Here is a 21,478-nt window from a genome sequence, read left to right as displayed (position 1 = left end):
AGTAACAACATCATCTCGATGCACCAGTCACCAGTCACCAGTCACCAGCAATACAGCCTTACCTGGTGTTGTCTCGGCTCTTCCCTTACCAGATTCAGAGTAGAGAGGGTGTGTGGCGCTGTTCTTCAGGGGAATTTAACCGTGTGCGTTGTCCCGCGCTGGTTGGGACTCGGCGCCACATGGAGCAACCTAGGTACTTCGAGCACGCGCGTGCATGGTTCAATGCAGTCAATATTCGCCTTTAAATCCCCATCTGACGTATGTGACAGTGTATGGGAATGCCATGCTGCCTGCTACAATAGATTTGCCTCGGAGACGGTGGGTTTCTTTCCATCCCAGGGCCAGAGGCCAACCATTTTGCATGTGGACCGTGCTTCCTGGAGGATGGGACGGGTCATTTCCCTCGTTGATAGCAGGGGCTTAGGGGTCTTTTAGCTCGTCTCTGCCAATCCAAAGCCGTACTTAGCGAGCGCTAAGACTGGATTTGGTGATTGATACAGGGGCTGCAGGCGGCACTGTTGCATTGTGCACGGGACGGGAGAGAGTGCAGGTGATGACGGCGATGCTTCTTTTCAGCTCTTGTTTGAGACTTGGACTCGAGATGCACACAAGCTCTCCGCATTTACCAGTATGCTCCTTTACAGCCTTATTGACGCACAGAGAGTTCTCCGGGATGTTGAATAAATCATCAGTCATGATTACTCGCTCCCTTGACGACGACGATTGAAATCGGTCTGGTGATGCCGGGCGCAGTGCATGCCAAGCCTGCAAACACCACAACGTGCCTGGAGTAGCGTGCGTTTTGTCCTGCCATCTCCACAACACTCAGTGCCAGGACGGCGCTAGCGTTGACGAAGTGCGGTCGAACTTTTCAGCTGTCAGGGTTTCACTGCCTTATCCGGCAGCGTCTCGTCGTGGAAAAGGGCTGCGAATGGTGCCAAGACCAACGCTCTCAAGAGTGGCCCACTTGGCGGATAGACTCTGAGTCCTAGAGCCCAAGGGAGTCCCGCGAAGCCCGTCTCGAGAACCCACGTCCACGAGGTATGGGAGATGAGGTGCGTCGGAAGTGGCGCCGTCCCCAAAAGGGCATCTCTGCCCACCTTGACGGCTGCTCCAGAAGGAAGGCGTCTTGTCTGGTTCTCTCTCTCCGATGCTTCACCTTGGATGACGCGGGCGTGACTATCGCGAAGTGCCTCTCGTTCCGTTCCGGGCCTCTCCCACAGGGCAGGTTGTCACTTCTTCAGCACAGTCCGTCGTGGTCCTCTCTAGCATGAAGTCCACGGGTCTGCTCGCCGTCCGGCTGGCCGCCATGGCCACGCTGGCTACCGCCGCCGAGGTTGTCTACGTGACGGATCTCCCGCTCTACACCCAGCTCGCACCCTGCGCCGCCTCCGCCGTTGGCTATATCCTCCAGTCGCAGACCTCGACCAACTGCCCCGAAGCCGTGTCTGCTCTCCAGGGCTGTATCTGCACCAAGAACTCGAACTTCGCCTCCATCTCCAAGGCGGTCTCGAGCTCCGTCAGCGCCAACTGCGGCGGCACCGCCAGCGAGGACCAGGCGTCTGTCCAGACCGTTCTGAGCGCATACTGCAACCAGGAGACCGTAGTATCCTTTCCGAAGCCCTCGGTCACCGTGTCCCAGTACATCACGGAGCTCGCAGCCATCGGCGACCTCGCGCCGTGTGCTTCAAGCGGGCTAGCATATGCCGTGCAGAGTATGGTAAGTGTCTGCCGTGGTCCTAACGTTATCTGTCGAACCAAGTTCTCATCACCGCAAAAACGCTAGTCCTACACATACTGCCCAGAGGATGTGGCTCTCTTCGGCCCGTGCGTGTGCGGCAAGAACCAGAACCCGCTCAAAGTGAGCCAAATGATCAATACATACGTCAAATCCTATTGCTCTTCGCACTCACCCGATATCACGTCCGCTCAGACCATGTTTGCGGCATACTGTGGCATGGTCTCGGGCACGTCATCCTTTCCTAAGCCCTCCGATCCACCAGGAGACGTCTCCTACTACATCACGGCCCTGCCTCAGTACAGCTCCCTCGCACCCTGCGCCCAGTCTGGTGTTTCCTACGCCCTCTTCGCGCAGACCTATGATTTCTGCCCCAAGGGTCCCAAGGCACTGGCTTCGTGTGCCTGCCTCAAGGATGGTGTCTTTGGATCGGTGTCCAGCACCCTGACCTCGAACGTCAAGTGGAACTGCGGCTCCACCGCCTCGGAGGACGTGGCGTCCGGTCTCGCCGTGCTCAACTACTTCTGCAGCGCCGCCAAGGCAGAGGTCACCCCCGCAGGTGTCACCGAATCGGTCTCGCAGTCGTACGGCACCGCCAAGTCGGGCAGCGGCAGTGGAGCTTCTCCCAAGGAGACGGGCAGCGGCAAGCCGGGCTCGAATGGAAAGCCTTCGGACGCCGCCGCAACAGGTGGAGCTAGTGGAAGCAGCGGCGGCGGCAACAGCTCTAGCAGTTCGAGGACGCCCGTCATCATCGGCGCCGTCGTCGGTGTCGTCGGCGGCATCGCGCTCATCGGCACCGCGGCGTTCTGCGTGATGCGCCACGTCCGCAAGAAGCGCGCCGCCGCCGAGATCACTCCCTTCCAGCCGCCAAACTACCCCGGGTCCGGTCCGGGAAGCCCTCCCGCCATCGGCAAGCCCGAGCTGGCGGGCGCCGCCATCGCAGCGGGCATGGCGCCGAGCCCCAGCCCCAGCGCCCAGAAGCAGAACGCCTGGGCAGGCGCGGACGACGTCTCGCCCCTGTCGGGGAACAACAGCGCCTACCCGCCCGCCTCGCCGCACACGCCGGTGCCGGGCTATCCGAACTCGGCGTACGGCCCGCCGGCCCCAGAGTTGCACGGGCAGCCCGTCCACGAATTCCCCGCGCAGATGGTCTACCAAGCCGACAGCCAGCCGGTGCAGCCGCAGAGGGCGGAGTTACAGGGCATGGGATGGCAGTCGGGCCCTGTATCCAACAATTATGCGGAGCTTGATGGTGGGCAGCACTGGAGGGGAGAGCCCCACGCGAGGTAACGAGCTGCGGGAGAGGGTCAGAAAAGTGCCAGTTGGGATAATCAATTGCAGGATTGTCTATTGTAGCACGGGGTTTATTGGCTCGGGATGAGGACATCCACCGAGGCACAGAGCCCGAGGGTTTAATCATCCTCCTTGTCCCATGATTTCCTCAGCATTGGTCTTGTCGGATGTAGAAATACGCATGTATATTTGGCCTGGGACATAGAGCATTATTTGTTATGATACCTTTTATTATTATTGTCCTTTTCATTCTTGCGGAAGACGCCCTATTGCGGACTCATGATTCTACGTGTCGGTGAGGTTTGAGAGATGCCTCCCTCGAGTGACGGAGTGTCTTGCCCTTGCCCTTGCCCAGCTCCATAGTGAGCACCGACAAATCTAAGTAAACTATGCCTGATCAAACACGAAGCGTCTATTGGCCATTGATGGAGCTACTGTGCAAATAACCATGATCTCTTCTCATGATATGCTTGTCGCTACATTGTCGCTACACGTGATTCAAATCCTTCAGGCGGCGGGGAAATGAAATAATACGGTTTTGGAAGGTGATGTTCCCCATCTTCTCGACTCCGCCAAACCACTCATGTCAAGTGTAGCATCGGAGCATTAGCGAGGATCATGGCGCCGAGTTTCAACCTCCCTATCAACCACTCACGCCTGCAGAATGACCGGCTCAAGCTGGTTCCACTAGAGGTGATATGCCCAAGCCGGACTTCACAACTATTTCCAAGCATGCCGCAAATGCTCATGTTCACTACATACTTAGGACAACCTTGAAGAGTGGGCAGAGACCTACGTCCAGGACGCAAACCGCAACCCACACGTCTACGACTGGCTCACCTATGGCCCCTTCGCAGACGGCGCTGAATACGTGAGCTTTTACAATGAGACTTCGCGCGGTAGCCCCAGCGAACTGCTGCTGGCGATTGTCCTCAAGGGTGGCACCGTCACACGCAAGGATCGAACCACCGGCGAGATGAAGACCGCCGAGGTGACTGACGGTACCTTTGCGGGCTTCTGCGGCATTGTCAGCCAGCCCGAGCGCGCTACCGTCGACTTGGGCCTGCTGCTCGTCAGCACGTTTCAGCGGACTTTTGTAGGCACGCATACTATTGCCTTGTTGCTGCACGCCTGCCTGGACAGCGTCCAGGACGGAGGCCTGGGCCTGAGGAGAGTGCAGTGGCAGGCGAACGCGAGCAATACGGCGAGTGTGAGTGCGGCCGAGAGGATGGGGTTCACGTTAGAGGGGGTGATTCGGTGGCAGCAAGTCCTGCCGGTTGGCAAGAAGGGGAGCGAAGGGGCTGAGATTGATAGGGCAGGGCTGCCCAGAGCGGGATGGAAGGGACAGGAATGGGGAGCAGGGAGACACACTGCTATGTTGAGCATATGCTGGGATGATTGGGTTCAAGGGGTCGAGAACCATGTAGATGCACTTGTTAGGAGATGATAGCCTTTCTGGACAGTGTTGTGAAGTGGTCATCGATATCTTTGTGGTGTTTCGCTGCCCTTCTTCACCGTTCCTGTTATCGACTTTCTCGGCTTAGTTGAACCTGAAATCTTTTGTGATAATTTAAGAGGGTTCAGAAGAGAAATTCCACATATGATGCAAAGCATGGTGACGAGGATCGACGAAGACGGGGGATAATAGGGCTCTGGTGAGAGTTATGGAATATGGCAGGGTATTTGTCAGACCCGAGGAGACTACGGTCAATAAAATGTCTTATACTTCGAGGAATCAAATGTCTTCCCGGGTTGAGACTGATAAACATGCTGGCGCTGGTGTGGCCAAGAGTTTGAGTTGAATAGTCACTCTCCCGTATTTCAAGCACCTTCTTTTCTGGTAGAAAATGGGCCGTGATAGAGTTTGATGCACCACGGGAAAGTAAATGTCTCAATGCAATTGTTTCTCAATGCAATTGTTCTCTTTCTTTTTCTTCTTTCAGACTGTCAAAAAATGACAATGGGATGGAGTTTGGCACAATGAGCTATTGACTGACATCAAGTCACCATTCAGCACAATTGCCCGAATTAGGAAGGGTAGTAACCAATTCATCGTCCCTCCAACAGGCTTCAGCAACCGTGGCCTCTGATTGGGCACACCACCACCTGAGAGTGGACAGTCGACGCTCCTGCCCCACTGGCTTCCTTGCAGCCTTGGCCCGTGCGCCCAGAGCTCTCTGAAAACAGAGAATAGTGCTGTTTGGCGCCGCCTTTCCCAATTCTATTGATCAAAGAAAACACCCACCACCACAGTCGTGAGACCGCCTCCCTGGTCTCGACGCACATCCCCTCTTTTCCTTCTTTTCTTTCTCCGTCATTCTACCAAACGCCCTCCCCATCTCATGGAAACGGCATCGCGAGCTTTACCCTGAGAACCGACATCATGGCGGCTGCCGTGGACGTCCCTTACCTGGCGACGCACCTTGGTGTGTCGCAAGACTCTTTGACGACCGTCGCGACCGCTCCGACCGCCGACCTCGTCCAGGCGATCCTGGAAGCTGTCGCTACCAAGGCACATGAATACGACACTCTCTACTCAGAGAAGCTTCAGGTTGACATCGAGCTCGAGAATGTGGTGCGCAGCTCCGAGGCGCGCTGCCAGACCTTCAAGGTCACAGCCGACAACGCCCTGAAGGAAGTCGAAGAAGCGCGTAGAAAGCTTCAAGCTGAAGGTAGGCTCATCTCTCCGTCCCATTCACCGCGTCGCCATCGAGCAATACAGAACGAGGCAGGAGCATATGTGCTAACTTGTCCCACTTGCCTTTTCAGAAACTGCGCGACAGGCAATCGAGAACGAGCTTCAAACTCTGAAGTCGTCCACTACTACTTCTATCTCCGAGATTGACACTTTGCGCGCTCGAATTACTTCCCTTGAGACCTCGAACCGAGAGACGCTTGCCATTCTCGACTCCAAGAACGCCGCAAACGCCGAGCTGTCAGAAGAGCTTCAAAAGCAGCATCAGAAGAACCTCACGCTCAACCAGAAGCTCACTTCCCTGCAGCAGGAAGTTCAAGCTGCCCAGTCGACAGCCAACAGCGCGAAATTCCGCGAGTCCTCCCTCCAGCAAGAACTCGAATTTGCCAAGAGAAATGCCGACTGGCTCGAGAACGAACTGAAGACCAAGAGCAATGACGCTCTCAAATACCGCAAAGAGAAAGGCGCGCGGATTGCCGAACTTCAACGTCTGAACGAAGAGGCCAATTCGACTATTGACTCACTCACCCGAAGCGAGCAGCAGCTTCGCTCAAGACTTGAGGATGCTCAGAGAAAGGCGGACGAGGCGCTCTCCAAGGTCCAGCAGCTTCAGGAGGCCGCTGCCAGGAGCGAGGAGGGCTTTAGAGCCGAGATCGAGTCCTCGAGGCGTTTGGTCGAGCTGAAGGAGCAGCAGACCGAGACACATCGCAACAGACTCAGAGAGGTCGAGCTGAGACTCGAACAGGTCAAAGATGAGGCTGCGGAGGAAATTCGGCGGATACGGCAAGATCTTGAGAGCGTCCAAACTGCTCTTGCCAAATCTGAAGAGGATGTCCAACAGCTGCAGGCCGAAAAAGACCAGCTTGCTTCACGACCTCCACCCGACTCTGCGCCCCAAACGCCTTTGCGCAACGGATCTCAGCTACGAGCTGCCTCGCCTTTCGCCACACCAGGTTCAATAGTGCGCGGACTGGGGAAGTCCTCCATCACTGCCACCCAGGCCATGGATGAGTTGTATCGGGTCAAGACCGAATTGAACACCGAGCGACGCCGGACGCAACAACTGTCACAAGAGCTGGACGAGATGATGACAGCGTTGGAGGCCAAGGGACCGGAAATCGACGATCTCCAGCAAGAGGCTGAGCGGCTGCGAAATGAGAACATCCAGATGACTCGCATCGCCGATGAGAGTTATCAGGAGCGCGATATCGCCAAGAAGGCGGCGAGGAAGGCTGAGGCGGCCAATAATACCGCTCAGGCCGAAATCAAGATACTCCGCGCTCAGTTGAGAGACCTCAGCACGCAGATTCAGCTACTCGTTTTCAACCTTCAAGCGCAGGAGAAGGGCTTCGACCAGCTCACGGAGGACGAGCTTCGCCAATTCGAACGCCTACAGAAGGGCCAGGTTGCCGAAAACTCGCTTGATGACATGTCTGACGCCCAGCAATTCATTTCGGAGAAGTTCATCGCGTTCAAGAACGTGTATGAACTCCAACAGCAGAACGAGGAGCTCACCAAGGTTGTGCGCGAGATGGTCAGCAAGATGGAGAGCGAAGAAGAGTTGGCCAAACAGCAACAGGCCGCCAGTGATCACGAGGAGCTCGAGAAGCTCCGAGAGACTGTGGTTAAGCTCCAGGAAGAGTCTCAGTCTGTCAATCTCCGACTCAAGAGTTATATGACTGAACGAGACATGTTCCGTCGCCTCTTGCAACAGAAAGCTAGCGCTGCTGAGATCAATTCCGTTCTGGGTAACTCCATGGACGGCAGTCACAGGGAGGTGCTTGCTAGCATTGAGCAAACCTCGAATGTCGACGAAGGCGATCTTACCATCGCACTGAGGGAGCTGCAGAACAACTTCGACGCCTACCGCCAAGAACAGGGCGTGGATCGTCAGACCTTGCGGGAGCAGGCCGACAAGCTCTCGGCAGAGAAGAACTCGCTTCATGCTGAGATTGCGAGATTGAACAGCCAACTACAACTTGCCACCGAGCGTTTTGAGATGCTGCACTCCAACTTTACAGCCCTGCAGACCGAGAACAAAGAACTGCAGAAGCGAAATCAGCAGCTTTCCGAGTCTGCCGCCAAACAGGATATCCGCACTCAGCAGGTGGCTGAGGACCTCGTCGAGGTCCGCGGCCAGGTGGAGAGCTTGCGAAGCGAGAATGCAAACCTCAAGGCAGAGAAGACGCTCTGGAAGGGCATTCAGGAACGCCTCAATTCAGACAACGAGGGTCTGGCGCAGGAGAAGGCACGTCTCAATCAGCTGCTCACTGATATGCAAAATATCCAAAACCAGCGTGAGCTTGATGATGCGGAGAGTAGGCGACGATTGCAAGCTCAGGTCGATCATCTGGAGGCGGAGCTCAACACAACAAAGCGAAAGTTATCCGAGGAGACTGAAGAAGCCAAGAAACTTCAACTTCGAAAAGAGTATGAGGCGCAGCAAGCACAGAAGCGCATTGATGACCTCATGGCCAGCATCAGCCAGAGTAAGGAGGAACTCATTGCGACCAAGACCAGCCGGGATCATCTCCAGGCACGTGTCAATGAGCTCACGATTGAGCTCAGAAGCGCCGAAGAGCGCACGCAGCGTCTGCAGCCACGGCCGACACCCAGGGCACCAGTCGCACAAGACACTGCCGATGACAACGACTCAGAGGCTCGCATCCAGGAACTCGAGGAGGAAGTATCTGAGCTCAAGCGTGACCTTGATATTGCCAAATCTCGACTGGAGGCCGCAGATGCGCAGGTCGAGTCCTTCAAGCAACTTGCCACGGCTGCCGAAGAGGATCTCAACAACCTCAATGAGTCCTACGCCTCTTACCAGGAGGAGATGGACTCGAGCGTGAGCACTCGAGATGCCAAGATCAAGGAGTTGGAGCAGAGAGTCGAGGCAATCTCAACGGAGCTCACCAACACCAACAAAGAGCTTTCCACCGTCCGCGATTCCCAAGCCGACGTGTCTAGAAGATACGAGGACGAGAAGAAAATCCTCGAAGCCGAGATCGCACGTCTCAAGGACGAGGAAGAGAAGTTCAAGGAATCTGCCAAATGGCACCAGTCCGACCTTCGCGAACAAGCCGACATTGCTGCCAAGGCCCAGAAAGCTTACGAGGACGAGCTTCTCAAGTATGCCGCTGTTGTCACACAGCTGCGGGAGCTGCGCGACGAGTACAACTCGTTCAGGACCGAGGCAGCAACCTGGAAGTCGGAGGCAGAATCTGCCAAGGTTATGCTCGCCCAAGGAGAGAACTCATGGGAAGAGCGTCGACAACAACTTGAGCAAGAAATCTCTGAGCTGAAGACGCGAAGAGAGGATGCAAACGCACAGAACAAGCTGCTTCATCAACAGCTCGAGAGCGTTACGGCACAGATCGCGACGCTCCAGCAGAGCCGCGCCTCGCTCGGCGATATCGGTCCGGGCACTCCATCCACTGCGGCTGACACTGCAACGGAGGGCCTGCGTGAGCTTAACAACTACCTGAGACGCGAGAAGGAGATCCTCGAAGTTCAATACGATCTCAAGACCCAGGAGGCCAAGAGGCTGCAGCAGCAGCTCGAGTACACCAAGTCTCAGCTTGACGAAGCTTCCCTCAAACTTGAACAGGAGCGTCGGCAACAAGCCGATAGCAGCCGTGCATCGCTGACGCATCAAGAGTTGATGAACAAGCTGAACGAACTGAACCTCATCCGCGAGAGCAACGTCACTCTTCGAAACGAGACTCAGCAGGCCCAAGCTCAGCTGGTGCAAAAGACGGCTAAGATCGAGGAGCTGGAGAGCAGGATACAGCCTCTGGATGCGCGGATCTCAGAGCTCGAGAACCAGAAGACCTTTGTCGAGGAAGAACTGAAACAAGTACAGGAGGACCGAGATAGGTGGCAGAAGCGAACTGAAGGCATCCTGTCCAAATACGGCCAGAGCGACCCTGCCGAGACGGAGCAGCTCAAGTCCACAATCGCCGACCTTGAGGCTGAGCGTGACTCGCTCAAACAGACTGAAGAGTCACTGAAGCAAAAGATCCAAGAGCTGGAGACCATCCTGGCAACTGAACGTAATGGGTGGAAGGAGTCGCGAAGCAAGCTTGTTGACCAGGCCAAGACGAAAGCCCGAGAGCAAAATGAGCGTATCCGGGAGCTCACAGCGCAAAAGAATGAGCTGCAAGAGCAACTCAATTCTACCGCCGAAAAGCTCACCACGACTGAGAACGACCTCGAGACGGTTCGAGCCGAGGCCGGCGCCCTGCAGGAGCAAGTCAACTTTCAAACTCGGGATTCAGTCGCGACGCCGCCTCCGGAGCCAGTTATTCAACAGGCAGTCGATGCCGCGGACAACGCAGAGTGGCAGCAGACCGTGGCCAATCTGCGTGGCGAGCTTGAGACGGTCTCGGCGCAGAAAGCGGGGATGGAGGTTGAGCTTGAGAATCTACGCTCGCAACTGGCAACGGCTATTGCCGAGCGCGACCAGGCACTTCGAGATGCTCAAGCAGCCGCCCAGTCGCAACAGCAGTCTTCCAGCGGTCCGGATACAGCGATGCAAAACGGCACGGACGTTCCTCAGGCTGCGGGAGCAACATCTGGTTTGAGCGAGGAAGAGCGAAAGCAGCTGGAAGACAAGATCGCGGCGGCAGAGGCAAAGGCTGCCGAGTTTGAGGAGAAAGCGAAGCAGATCGAGGACAAGATGGAGACTACTCTAAAGGAGAGGTCCAACAAGATGAAGGATGCCCTCAACAAGAGATTGAAGGAGTCGAAGGAGCAGCAAACTCAGGAACTGGAGGAGACCAAGACCAAGCTCCAGGAAGAGTACAACCTTCGACTCGAGCAGGAGAAGAAGATCTGGGCTGCCGAGAACGCATCTGCAGCTGTCGATCAAAAGCCCGTGCCTGCCACGCCCTCCAAGCAGGCGGACGTCCCGCAGACACCAGTCACCGGCACACCAAGTACTGCCGACCTGGCCAGCCTCAGCGATGCAGAGACTCGTGACTTGCTAGCGAGCAACGCGACCATCAAGAGTATTGTTACCAACAATGTCAAGAAGAAGGTCGAGATCGAAACCAAGAGGATTCAGGAGGAAGTTGAGCAGACTCTCAAGTCCGACTACGACGGAAGACTCAAAGAGGCGCGCGAACAGGGCCAGCTCATGGCAGAGAAAAAGGCCTCTCTCCGAATCAACATGGCCGAGAATAAGTTCAAGTCCGCCAATGCGAAGATCGAGGTTGTTCAGACCGCTGCCGAGTCAACCCCCCAGAGGCCTGTTGGTGAGGTCTGGGCAATCGCCAAGGTCGCGAAGCCCGCCCCTGCTACGCCGGCTGCTGCCAAACAAGCACCGCCTTCAACTGGCACTGCTGGTAGGTTCCCTTGCGCTCCCATATCTACGACAATGATAGCTAACATGTCATTTACAGCTTCTTCTGCAGCTCCCACTCCAACTACCGGCAGCAATGCTGGCGCCAACAAGGCGCAGCCAACACCGACGGGTCTACCCCAGGCGCCGGCGCCTGCTCCTGCCACAAACAACCCCTTCACTGCTCAGGCGTCTAACAATCAAGCTCCTGCTGGGGCAAACCCCTTCACTGCCAACCAGCAGCCACAACCGGGCACTCAGCAGAGCCAGCCCCAGCAGCAGAACCAGCCCCAGCAGCAGAACCAGCCCGGCGGCGGTCCGGCTCGGAGCGGTATCCCTGTTCCTGGTGGAAGTGGCATCCCCGTTCCTGGTGGCGGTAGAGGCGCTGCGGGCCGTGGTGGTCCCCCTAGAGGAGGGCTTTACCAGGCCGGTCCTCGCGGTGCAGCTGCTGCTGCGCGCGGCCGTGGACAAAATCGCAATGTCAGCGGAGGCGGTCCCCTAAACCCCAACGCAGACAACTTTGCTCCAGGTAACAAGCGGCCTCGAAACGACTCGGAAGCCGGCGCTGGAAACACCAAGCGGCCTCGGGGCGGGGGCGGCCCTGGCGCTCACTAGAGATGTGTGTAGGATATGGAAGGAGAGAGAGAGATGGTATCACGAGGACGTTATTGCTTTTGCTACGATTTGCGCTTAGGGAGAGGCGATCTAGACATGATCCCAGGAGTGTTTATCACATTACAACTTTTCTGCAATTTCTTTTGTCATTGTCATGGACGGCGGTCTGGAGGGTTGGCTTTTGCTACACGGATACTACTTGGAAGGAAAATCTTCATGGCGGAACTGATGCCGAAAAATTCAAGGGGATATCAGTCTGTTCGATTTGACTCTGTGCTAGCAAGATATCATTCATCAAGAGACTTTGCTGTGTATTATTATCGTGCGGCTAGTGAGGCTGTTCTCGTCTTTTCGAACATCTGTCGCAGTCAATGAGTTCTGTCCTTTGCAATGCGCACTCGGCCATCTCCCAAGCTGTCCTGGACACGGTCGGCTTCGGCTTCGGCCGTCGTCGTTGTCGTCCAGCAGTATTTGGATCTCGTGACTTGTCCAGCGATGGCGACACAGCATGCCTTCCCGATACCCAAGAAGGCCCGGGCTCTGGGCGTTGTTTGTTGCTCAGTCATCACCCGGCATATTCGAACTCTTGGTCTCTTTGACCCCTTGCCTCCGCCATTTTGCGCTGGACATGCGGTGGCCATGTTGCACCGGCTTCGGTCCTGTGTATCCCGTTCGGAGCTTAAACAGAGACAGAGAGTAAACATGAAGCACCCTCAGGACCACCCACCCCTCACCCCTGTTCTGCATGCCTCAGTGTCACCGACCGCATCAGTCCCCGATCCCGCCATTTCTACACCAGTTTGGGGTTCTACACTCCTTACACTGGCGGGCGGACAGGCCTACAGTGGCTGCTGCAGCTCCCGCGCCCGCAGCTTGGGCATGTCTATCTCTCAGCATGTGTGTGCATGTGTATGTATGTATGTATGTATGTGTGTGTGTGACTGCGCCTGCCGGGTATTCTGCACGGCAGATTTGCCTACTGCAGTTCCATTGCCCGTCTCAACTCTCTCTCTTGTTCTTTCTCTTCCTTCCCTCCCTCCCCCCACGGGCAAGGTAACCCAGAATGATTCATCTTGAGTCTCGAGTCTCCGTATACACACACCCTCTCTCCCCTTGTCTTTCCCCACCCTTGAGGAGGCTAGGTACATTCCATCGTGAGATGTGGTCTTTTTACCTTTTTTCTTCTTCTCTAGTTGTACTTTTTTTTGCCAAGGGAACACGCAAGAAGGGAGATCATCATTATGATGAACCCAAAAAAGGCAAATGGATGGGACAGAAGATGTTTCTCCGCTCTTTTTTGCACACATCCCCCACCCCTGGTCCTGGTCCTGGTCTGTGGCGGGTGTGTCTCTTCCGCAGCAATCACCATCGCGCATACATGCCCCAGCCTGTCTATCTGTGTGTCTACCTGTCTGTCTGTCTGTCTGGTCAAACGTTGCAATGAAGCAGTAGTACATACGTCTTGAGCGGGCGGGCAGGGGGGGGGGGGGGTCCCGGGAAGGCTATCTGCGCATTGTGTTGTTCCCCGTTTCCTCCCCGCAGGCACCGCAGGGGAGGAGGTTTAATAAGAAATCGGTTGGACAGAATTGCATCTTGAACGAGAGGAGAGGAAAGCGGGAACAAATGTTGCGTGCGTGCGCGGGCGAGAGGTCACCGACACGCGCATTCGACCGGCTCGTTGGGTCCCCTCTGTCTCTTCTCCCAAGTAGAGAGATCGGGTACAAGGGGGGGGGGGGCCCAGAAAGTGCGCTTACACCTCCATTTCAGCCCTACGGGGTAATTTTGTCCCCTTCCCCCCCCCCCCCCCCCCCCCCCTTATTTCTTTTTGCTGCTCTGGGTAAGCTCTGTTTCGAAACACGGCACGATTGCGAGACGGTGGGCGGACGGGTCAGCAGCGCGGCCGCTTGCTTCCCCGGCGGCCGGTCGGACACACACACACACACACACTTGAGAGAAGGGACTTGGTAGGGGAGATCAATGGATGGACATTGCGAAGGGGGAAACCTGTGTCGTTGGACCCCGTGCAGCGGATAACGCGCGACCCGGTTCGGGACGGCGATGGTCCATGACAGGAAAGGCTGCAGAGGTGATGCATGCAGATATGAGAGTTGCTCCTACGCACGCAAAGACAGGTGCCGTGAAGTAGGTAGATCAGGTAGTTAGGACTCTAGCAGCAGCAGCAGAACAGTCACTCAATCCGCCAGGACGGCGACCTGTGCTGCCTCGGAGGCGGTGCACCAACCGATCAGAATATGGTCGACGGCAGTCCATCCATCTTCTGGCGACGCACAGCTTTTTTTTCGGGGCGTTCATAGCCATCATCATCATGACCAACTTGCTGCAATGCATGCCATCACCACGTATCTTTTGACCGGAGACTACCTAGGCAGAAAACAGCCAAATGCAAAAAAATCGGGAGCGGCGCAAAAGCAAGTAACATTACACATGAAGCGCGAGAGCATGTAGTTAGACGACGAAAAGTGCACCGAACAAACGGCCCGTTGTCTTGTGCCCTTTTCCCGCCAAGCAAGCAAGCATACAATACATTAGGTAGCTACCTACCTACATACACTACTTGTACATACATGGCGTGCGCAGGACCAAAAGAGGCATTGGCATGGCCTGGCAGCGGCCTCGCCGTTGCCCATCGTCCAATCCCGGCCCCCGGAGGCTGCTGTTGTGCTGGTGCGTGCTGAAGCGACACATGCAGCTGTCGTCCGGGGCTATAGCAGAAGTTAACCCCAAAGCAGCTCACCGAAGGGAGCGCCAGTTCGCCAGGAGTGGCTTGCATCACAAAACCGCCATTCCACCGGGTATCGCCAGTCCCCAAGAGGCTAATCAGAGCTAGACGACGAGGACGACGAGGACGACGACGACGAAACGACGATCGGCTATCACTTTCACACCCTGCACCTGCACAGACAGAAGACGCGGAGAGAGATGCTTAACGAGCCATGCAGCTCTTTTGTGCACGCAGCCAAGAACCGCCGAAGGGCGATCGATCCTCAGCTTTGCGCTGGGTCAGTAGCGTCCCGTGCCTTGCTCGGTGCTTCATCATCGTCGCCGTCCGCCGGAGCGCAGCATGCATGCTGTTTAGGGCTGGCTTCTTGGGCAACCAACCCGAAGGTATTCGCGGAGTATCGAGGACTTTTTCGTGACTTTTGTCTTTTCCTTCTAGCCCTTTACCCCTTCCAGGAAACGGAGCTCTCAACACAAGAAGATAAAAAAAAAAAAACGTGGAATGCGGTGCTGCAGCGTCGGTGACGTGGGACAAAACCACAAGCCAGCCTGTGAGGAAAAGCCATGGGCGTGGTGCCATTACCCCTTCCCAATCTGCCATCTTTTGCCATGTCAGTCTGGATGCTGTCGACTCTGTTCGAGACCCCGTCCATCCATCAGAGGTCCAAGTCCACCCCAGTTGCTGTGCCGCTAGCAGCCGCCAGGCTGTCTCCAAGCCAGCCCCCTTTCGTAGGACCTGGCCTTCCTACTGGTGGGTTCGCCAATGAAGCGACGCCAACACCGGCGGTGGTTTTGGGGGCTGAAACCATATTTTTTGTTTTTACCTTTTTGGGGTCCGATGCCTTGCAGAGAGACTCGGCAAGGAGGCCAAAACCCTTCTGGTGATCTCCAGGTTGATGCCTTGAGCAATGATGCAGAAGAAGGCGCCTTGGAGCCAACTGGCGTGGTTCGAGAGGCGTCGCTCTCTCCAGACACGCAGCAGCCTTCTGCTTCTGTCCCAGAGCTTGCCTGCCACGACAAGAAGCCGCACAAAGCGGGGTTCCGACTCGAGAGCTGAAAAAGTGCTTGCCCGAGCAAGAAGACTCCATTACTAGGTCGCTAGACGAAAGTGACACAAGAAGGAGACGACGAAACGTTGGAGGCAGAACGGTCGTGGTCGTGGTCGTGGTCCCTTCGTCCTCTCTCGCGAAACGTCGCCCATCACAGCATCGCACGCACACCACAACACCTCTATTGGCGAGAATACCTCGAAGGTAGGTATAACGTACGGTGGGCGCAAGCAGCCATCATCGTCGCCGAGAGAGAGAGAGAGCCTTGGCCGCACACCCCTCCCCCCCTCCCTTCTCCAAACATCCAAGACACGCAAAAGACAGGATAACGCAAGATAGGGGGCATTGCGTCAAATCGGGGTTTGTTGAACCACTCCTCCCCAGAGACAACTCTCTCTCTCTCTCTCTCTCTTGCGCGTGTGAGCCTAACCGACTCGGGGGCTATTTTGCTACGGGGGTGACGCAACCCCTCCATTGCGGCGAAGCTTTCAGAAGAAAGATCAGATCCCCCCGCGCGCGCGCGCCGCTCCTTGGGGCGGCGCCCCTTTCGGGGGTTTCTCAAAAGGCCCCCTGCTGCGAGACTCCCGGTGCTACAGCAGGGGACGCGCCATACCACCCAATCGAGAGCCATGCTCAGGCAGACCCGGCGGCAAGGTCCTTGCAGATTGCGCTCTCCACAGCCATCCGTCGCGAGCGGTCATTGGCTCGAAGACAAGAGGATAGTCCTTTTATGGGAGGGGGGAGAAAGTGGAAGGATTTCCATGCGACGCATGTGTGCGCGCGTGGGTGGTGCGTGTGCTGGTGATGAACAGGGGGGAGAATCAAGGAAGCAAAAGCGGCAGCAATGGGATGCTTCCCTAACCTACCTACAACATCACTTGTTGCTTGCTCCCGAAAGACGGGCCTGCCACCACTCGTTGTCTGAGAGAGAGAGAGAGAGAGCTATGTGTGCGTTCGGGGCCATGAGAGTACTTTGCTGTTCCGCTCCGCTCGTGTATGCATCCTTCTGGCGTGGCTCAAATGAACAGCCCATCCCCCCAGTTGCGTTGCGTGTACGAAGGATACGCAGGGACGTACGTTTCGTGATGGGACCGACCCTTACTTGGCGAGGCAGAAAAGCCCGAGCGTATTGGGCCCCATGGTTACAGACAAGACATCTTAAAAAAGAGAGGGACAAACAAATATGGGACGTTCCCAAGATAGGCAGGCAGTTCAGTCAGGTAAGGTAGTCTTGGGTGTGTTAAGTAGCACAGTTCGGCGACTCGGCCGGCGTAGTACGACCACCCACGGCGAGTTGGGGCGTCGCCGGGTACGCTATCCTGGGGGACCACAGCGGGTAGCATCTGCTGAGGAGGCGGCGGGTCCAATTGGAACGAGACGCACGCATGCGCCTCCTTGTGCCCAGAAGGATCATGCCACAACTAGGTAACTACAGGTAGCAAGGAGTTACGGGGCCAGCCATCTCTGCGAGATCCACGGGGGCCCGGCGGCGGTCGGGGTTGAATCTCAAAGTCCGCCTCTGGAGAATCAACGACAATCGGAAAGTGGTGTAGCTTGACTGCTTTCCGTCTCGAGAACTGGGCGGGTTTCTGGGGGGTATGACGTCGTTTCTGGATCTTTGACCAGGTAGGGCTGGGCAGTGGAACAACTTTGAGGCTTCGCCTTGATCGACGGGGGAAAGGATTCGTCATTGTGGGAATACCCGCAGGAGCGGCTTTTTGAACCTGATAGCTGGGTCCGGGCCATCGAGTCGACAGTCCGGGGGAGCGCAAGGCAAGCAAGCAAGCAAACAGACACTCTTTGGGCATTTACTTGTGAAAAGTCCAACGGAGGACTTCGGAGGGATAAACACCACCTCGAAAACGGCTTGTAACAGGCCAGAACAGGCGCGGCGATAAGCCAGTGTGTGCTTTCCACCATACCTATGACCTCCAGCACAATCAAAGTCTGAGATGATGATGTAGCGGGCTCGTTTAGCGCCCTGTCCTCACTGCCCAGCCCCTGCTAAACCCCAAACCGTCCAGACTCTGGGCCCTTCAGATACGGGCCCCAGCAGCGGCAGGGGACAGGGCGTCCGTCTGGCCGTCCTGGACAGAGGCCGTTTTTATGATTTGGCCGAAATGCTGCCACGCAAGCCGGCAAGGACAATAATAAAGCGCTGACTGACAAAGCCCATTGACGGAATGGGACGCCAGATGGGCGGGTTGAGAACCTGGCGCTGGCTCCCGGCCCAGGGACACGAACTCGGGACTGCCGCCCACTGGGCGCCCGCGTCCGAGCGCCGCGCGAAGACCGTCCGAAGGGGGGAGGTGGTGGGCGGGCTGGCTTGCCCTATCCTCCAGATGGGCCTAGTGCAGACCCGGGGTTGCGGTCATCATGTCAAAAAAAAAACCCCAGAGGTCTGGGGTTGGTTTGCTTGGGAACAGGGATTGGCATTGCGGCACGTATCGCGGGCCCCTGGAGGACCCGACGCATTTGTCAGCCCTTCTTCCCTCTCTCTCTCCCTCCAATCTGTATTGGGAAACCATCATTGTCTCGAAAGGGAAAACAGTCGTCGACTAAGCAAGTGAAAAGTTGCTTGGCAGTGTGGCTCGACTAGCTAAACCACGAGCCGTCTCTCAGTCCCGGAGTGCGATTTCGAGATGCCGGATAGAGTTCACAACGGGGTAGGACAACGGAGGAAGAATGTAACCCGAAATAGCACAAGGCCCATCGCGACAGCCGGTTTCGAGCAGAAGCCAAATGACGAAACCCGTGTGCCTTCAACGAGGCCAAGAGGAAAACTGTCAAAGGTCGATAGGTAATCGCACACATACTTGCAGCACCGTTCACCCTAGCGCTCGGCCATGCCGTTTTGGAGAGGGGGTTAGGGCCGTTTGGTGACTGCATGTCTGCAGTTTCCGGTCCCTTGGGATCAGTAATCCGTTGCATAGGTAGGTAGTCTGGGGGGTTACCCAGCCCAAGGAAAGTACCTTGCTGCTGCAGATGAAGATCTCTGTATGTACGTATTTCCCACGGCAGTAGGTAACTAGGTAGACGACGGGTCGAAGCGTTGGTGCAGGTGCGGGTGCGGGTGCGGGTGCGGGTGTGGGTGTAGCGAGGATGGGAAAAGAGGGCTAATTTCCAAGCTGGTCAAACGGTGGTGGTCCTTGCGGGAGAGTGAAAACGGACGAAACGGACGGGGCCGGCCCATCAGAGCAGGCGCGCTGGGATTGGCTGCTTTTCGAGCAAGAGACGACGTCGCTGGTCCCACCTCGAGCTAATCTGCCTGTTTCGGTCCACGATTCTGTCTCGAGGTGCTGCGCGGTGCGTCACGTCATTTGTCTTTGCCTTTTTCTGGGAGGGGAAAGAGGAGCAGCAAAAGGAGAGTAAGTCTCTATCCTCGACGAGCTACATTGGCCATTGTACTCGTTGAGGGTACCTTGCCCGAGAGGCGGGTTTCAGTCGCGACCGCTCACAGCTAGATCTACAAGTACGTACTTGTTGTTTGGTGGATCGCACAAGAAGCATGAATGATGCTTTTACAAGGTCACTTCACTTACAGGAAGGGCAGAGCGCCAGGCGATTGGTCGAGGGGCCGGGAATACCAAGGAGAAGGGAGAAGCAGAGAAGACAAAAAAGAGCACCGCTGCGACAGCGTGCCTGTCTGCAACAGCGGCAGGCAGGAGCAACCTTGGCCTGCAACACCCCGGTCGCCCGCCATTTCGCGCTGGCAGCAGGAGCCTTCACACTCTGGAAAGGCGGAGTGGGGCCCTGGTGCTTTGTCGGTACCCCAATAGAGCGACGGCTGTCTGCCACCCGCTCTTTCTGTGGAACGGTAGCAACGGGCCCTGTCGTACCTACCCTGTAATTGCTGCGCCGCCGCATCGGCCCCATTCTGCAAGTTACGGAGTACATGCCGCTCTCTTGTCCATTCTTTTTACACCCACACATCACATGGATACGCGAGACATCAAGCACACACACTCATCTCCAGAAGGCTACGGCAGCATGGGTGTCAGTCAATCAGTCGGTCGACAGTCATTTCGCCTCTCGCCCGCGAAAAGAGCGGGCTGATCGACTGCCCAGGCGGTGACACCTAGCCTTGTGGGCCGCCCTTTTCATGTCTGTCTCAATGCCTGGCTTGTCCTACCGAACTCTACATCATGTTGCAGCGGCCAGGCCACGAACCATAGGTAGCCTGGAAGGAAGAAGGCAAAAGGCACAAGCTTGACTCTCCCCCAGGTTTTTTTTTTTTTTCTTTCGGTCTACGAGCACACCTGCTTCAGTGCGTTTGGGGGCTGTTCAACGTTCCACAGCGCCCTGGAAGTCCCTTGCTCAGTCTGCCAAAGAGCCTCACGCTGGCTGCTGGGATGGATGCGGATGCTTCGAGGACCGCCCGAGAGCCGAAGCCGAAGCCGGACTACATGAGGCCCTCGGGAACCAAATGTCCGAGCAACAATGCCACAATGACCGAATGTTCTTTTTCCCTACCTTCTACCGGCGATAATGTCGCCCAGGTCGGGAGTCGCTCCGCTAGGTAGGGAGGCGAAAAGAAACAGTCATTGTTCAGATGGTGCCTGTTTCTGTATGTACAGCCAAGAGCGATAGCCTACAAATGTAGACTTGATGTGGCACAGCAGGGCGGGAACGAGATCAGTCACGATAGAGGAGCTCAGCATATCTGAGACCCAAACAGCCCCCTTCTGGGGAAAGGACCCTGCATGCATACAGTCGCAGACAGCGCTATGGGAAGACGCACGCCTCACTCGCCCATACGGCCAATATCTTCGGCACTTTCTGTCCTTTGGGCATGAGCTTTCGTTTGGCTCGTATCCCCCGCTGTGAAAACGAGTTTCTCGGATCACTACTCGATTTGCGCTTCCTAACCCCCAAACGCAACACTTGACCAGCCCGGACCCCGTCGGGCGGCCGGATCCGACTGCGTGTAATGTCCGGCGCCAAAAAACCGTTGTTTGTCGCTCGGCCATTCCACGTAGCCTCCGGGGTTTAGCTGGTGCCGAATCCTGACCATTGTGATCGACACGTACCAGGGGATCTTCATGGGCCATGGGGGTTCGCCAGCCCGCCACCCCCCTCCAATGGACGTCGGAGATCGAGACCGTGCATCTCTAAATCCGATTGCCTTTTGTCCCAACCCTAGTTAGTGGAAATGACTTAGACGAGAGCTGCATATTGTCTGCCTGGTGCCTGGCTTCGTTAAAGTCTCGGCGTCGTGAACTAGCGGCTCCATGCTTGCCCCCCAACACTGATTAGTAACAATTGAGGGTCTCCATGTAGGTACCCTGCTCCGAAACACCGTTGCATGTCAACTCTTTCTGTGGGGGAGATAGCAAGCTACCTACGAATAGCAGCATCACCACGACATCAAAAACGCAATTCAGTGAACCAGTTCCCAATCCCAATGCAACCCCGGGGGACGAAACCCGCCCGGCATGACTAACGCACTCGCATTATTTGGACATTCCCTCGGGGCTCCAGGGCCCCGATTTTCCCACGAGCCAAGAGAGCATTGGCGATACTCTTCACAGACGGTTGACATGGCCCGCAGGCAAAAACGGAGGGGGGGGGCAACGAATCGCACAAGGTACCAAGCAGTGAGGTATCGAAATCACAAGCGACAAAAGACAATGTTCACGACGAAAGACATGCATGGCCCCCCCCCTCCCCCTCGGGCCTTTTCTCCTCCCAGTCTATCTCAGCCCTACGACAAATTGTAGAAGGAAGAGTAGGAAATGCTGGCGTTGTTTCCCTGCGGGCACTAACTAGCATCATGCTGCTTTGCTTCAGGGGTCCCCTCCTCCCCTCCCTCCCATCCCCGGGCCAATCCGGTGCGAGAGCTTGTCTGTCGTGCGGCGGCGACACCGAAAGAGCGGGCGACCAAGCGATGGAGCTAGGAAAAAAGCTGGGCTTCTCTCTCTCCAAGTAGCTCTTTGGAGCTTTGGAGAGCTCAGTCGACCAGGTTATGGTAGGCTACTGTATGCACACAGAGAGCTCTTATTTGGCAT

General features: G+C 56.3%; 2 protein-coding genes across 2 annotated transcripts; both read left to right on the top strand.

Annotated features, from left to right (window-relative positions):
• Nucleotides 1–1,270: 1,270 nt before the first annotated feature.
• Nucleotides 1,271–5,121, top strand: E0L32_011934 (uncharacterized protein; the record flags this gene model as incomplete). Its single annotated transcript, XM_031134718.1, has 4 exons — nucleotides 1,271–1,720; nucleotides 1,787–2,990; nucleotides 3,811–4,241; nucleotides 5,035–5,121. The coding sequence occupies 4 exons, from the start codon at nucleotides 1,271–1,273 to the stop codon at nucleotides 5,119–5,121; spliced, it is 2,172 nt and encodes a 723-aa protein (XP_030999698.1).
• A 293-nt stretch (nucleotides 5,122–5,414) lies between these two features.
• On the top strand, nucleotides 5,415–11,682 carry E0L32_011933 (uncharacterized protein; the record flags this gene model as incomplete). Its single annotated transcript, XM_031134717.1, has 3 exons — nucleotides 5,415–5,703; nucleotides 5,801–11,071; nucleotides 11,129–11,682. The coding sequence occupies 3 exons, from the start codon at nucleotides 5,415–5,417 to the stop codon at nucleotides 11,680–11,682; spliced, it is 6,114 nt and encodes a 2,037-aa protein (XP_030999697.1).
• Nucleotides 11,683–21,478: the final 9,796 nt, after the last annotated feature.

The sequence above is a fragment of the Thyridium curvatum genome, assembly GCF_004353045.1.
Source record: "Thyridium curvatum strain D216 chromosome Unknown NODE_125_length_70029_cov_65.485989, whole genome shotgun sequence".
Taxonomy (NCBI): Eukaryota; Fungi; Ascomycota; class Sordariomycetes; order Thyridiales; family Thyridiaceae; genus Thyridium; species Thyridium curvatum.
This window is presented reverse-complemented; position numbering and strand designations above follow the sequence as displayed.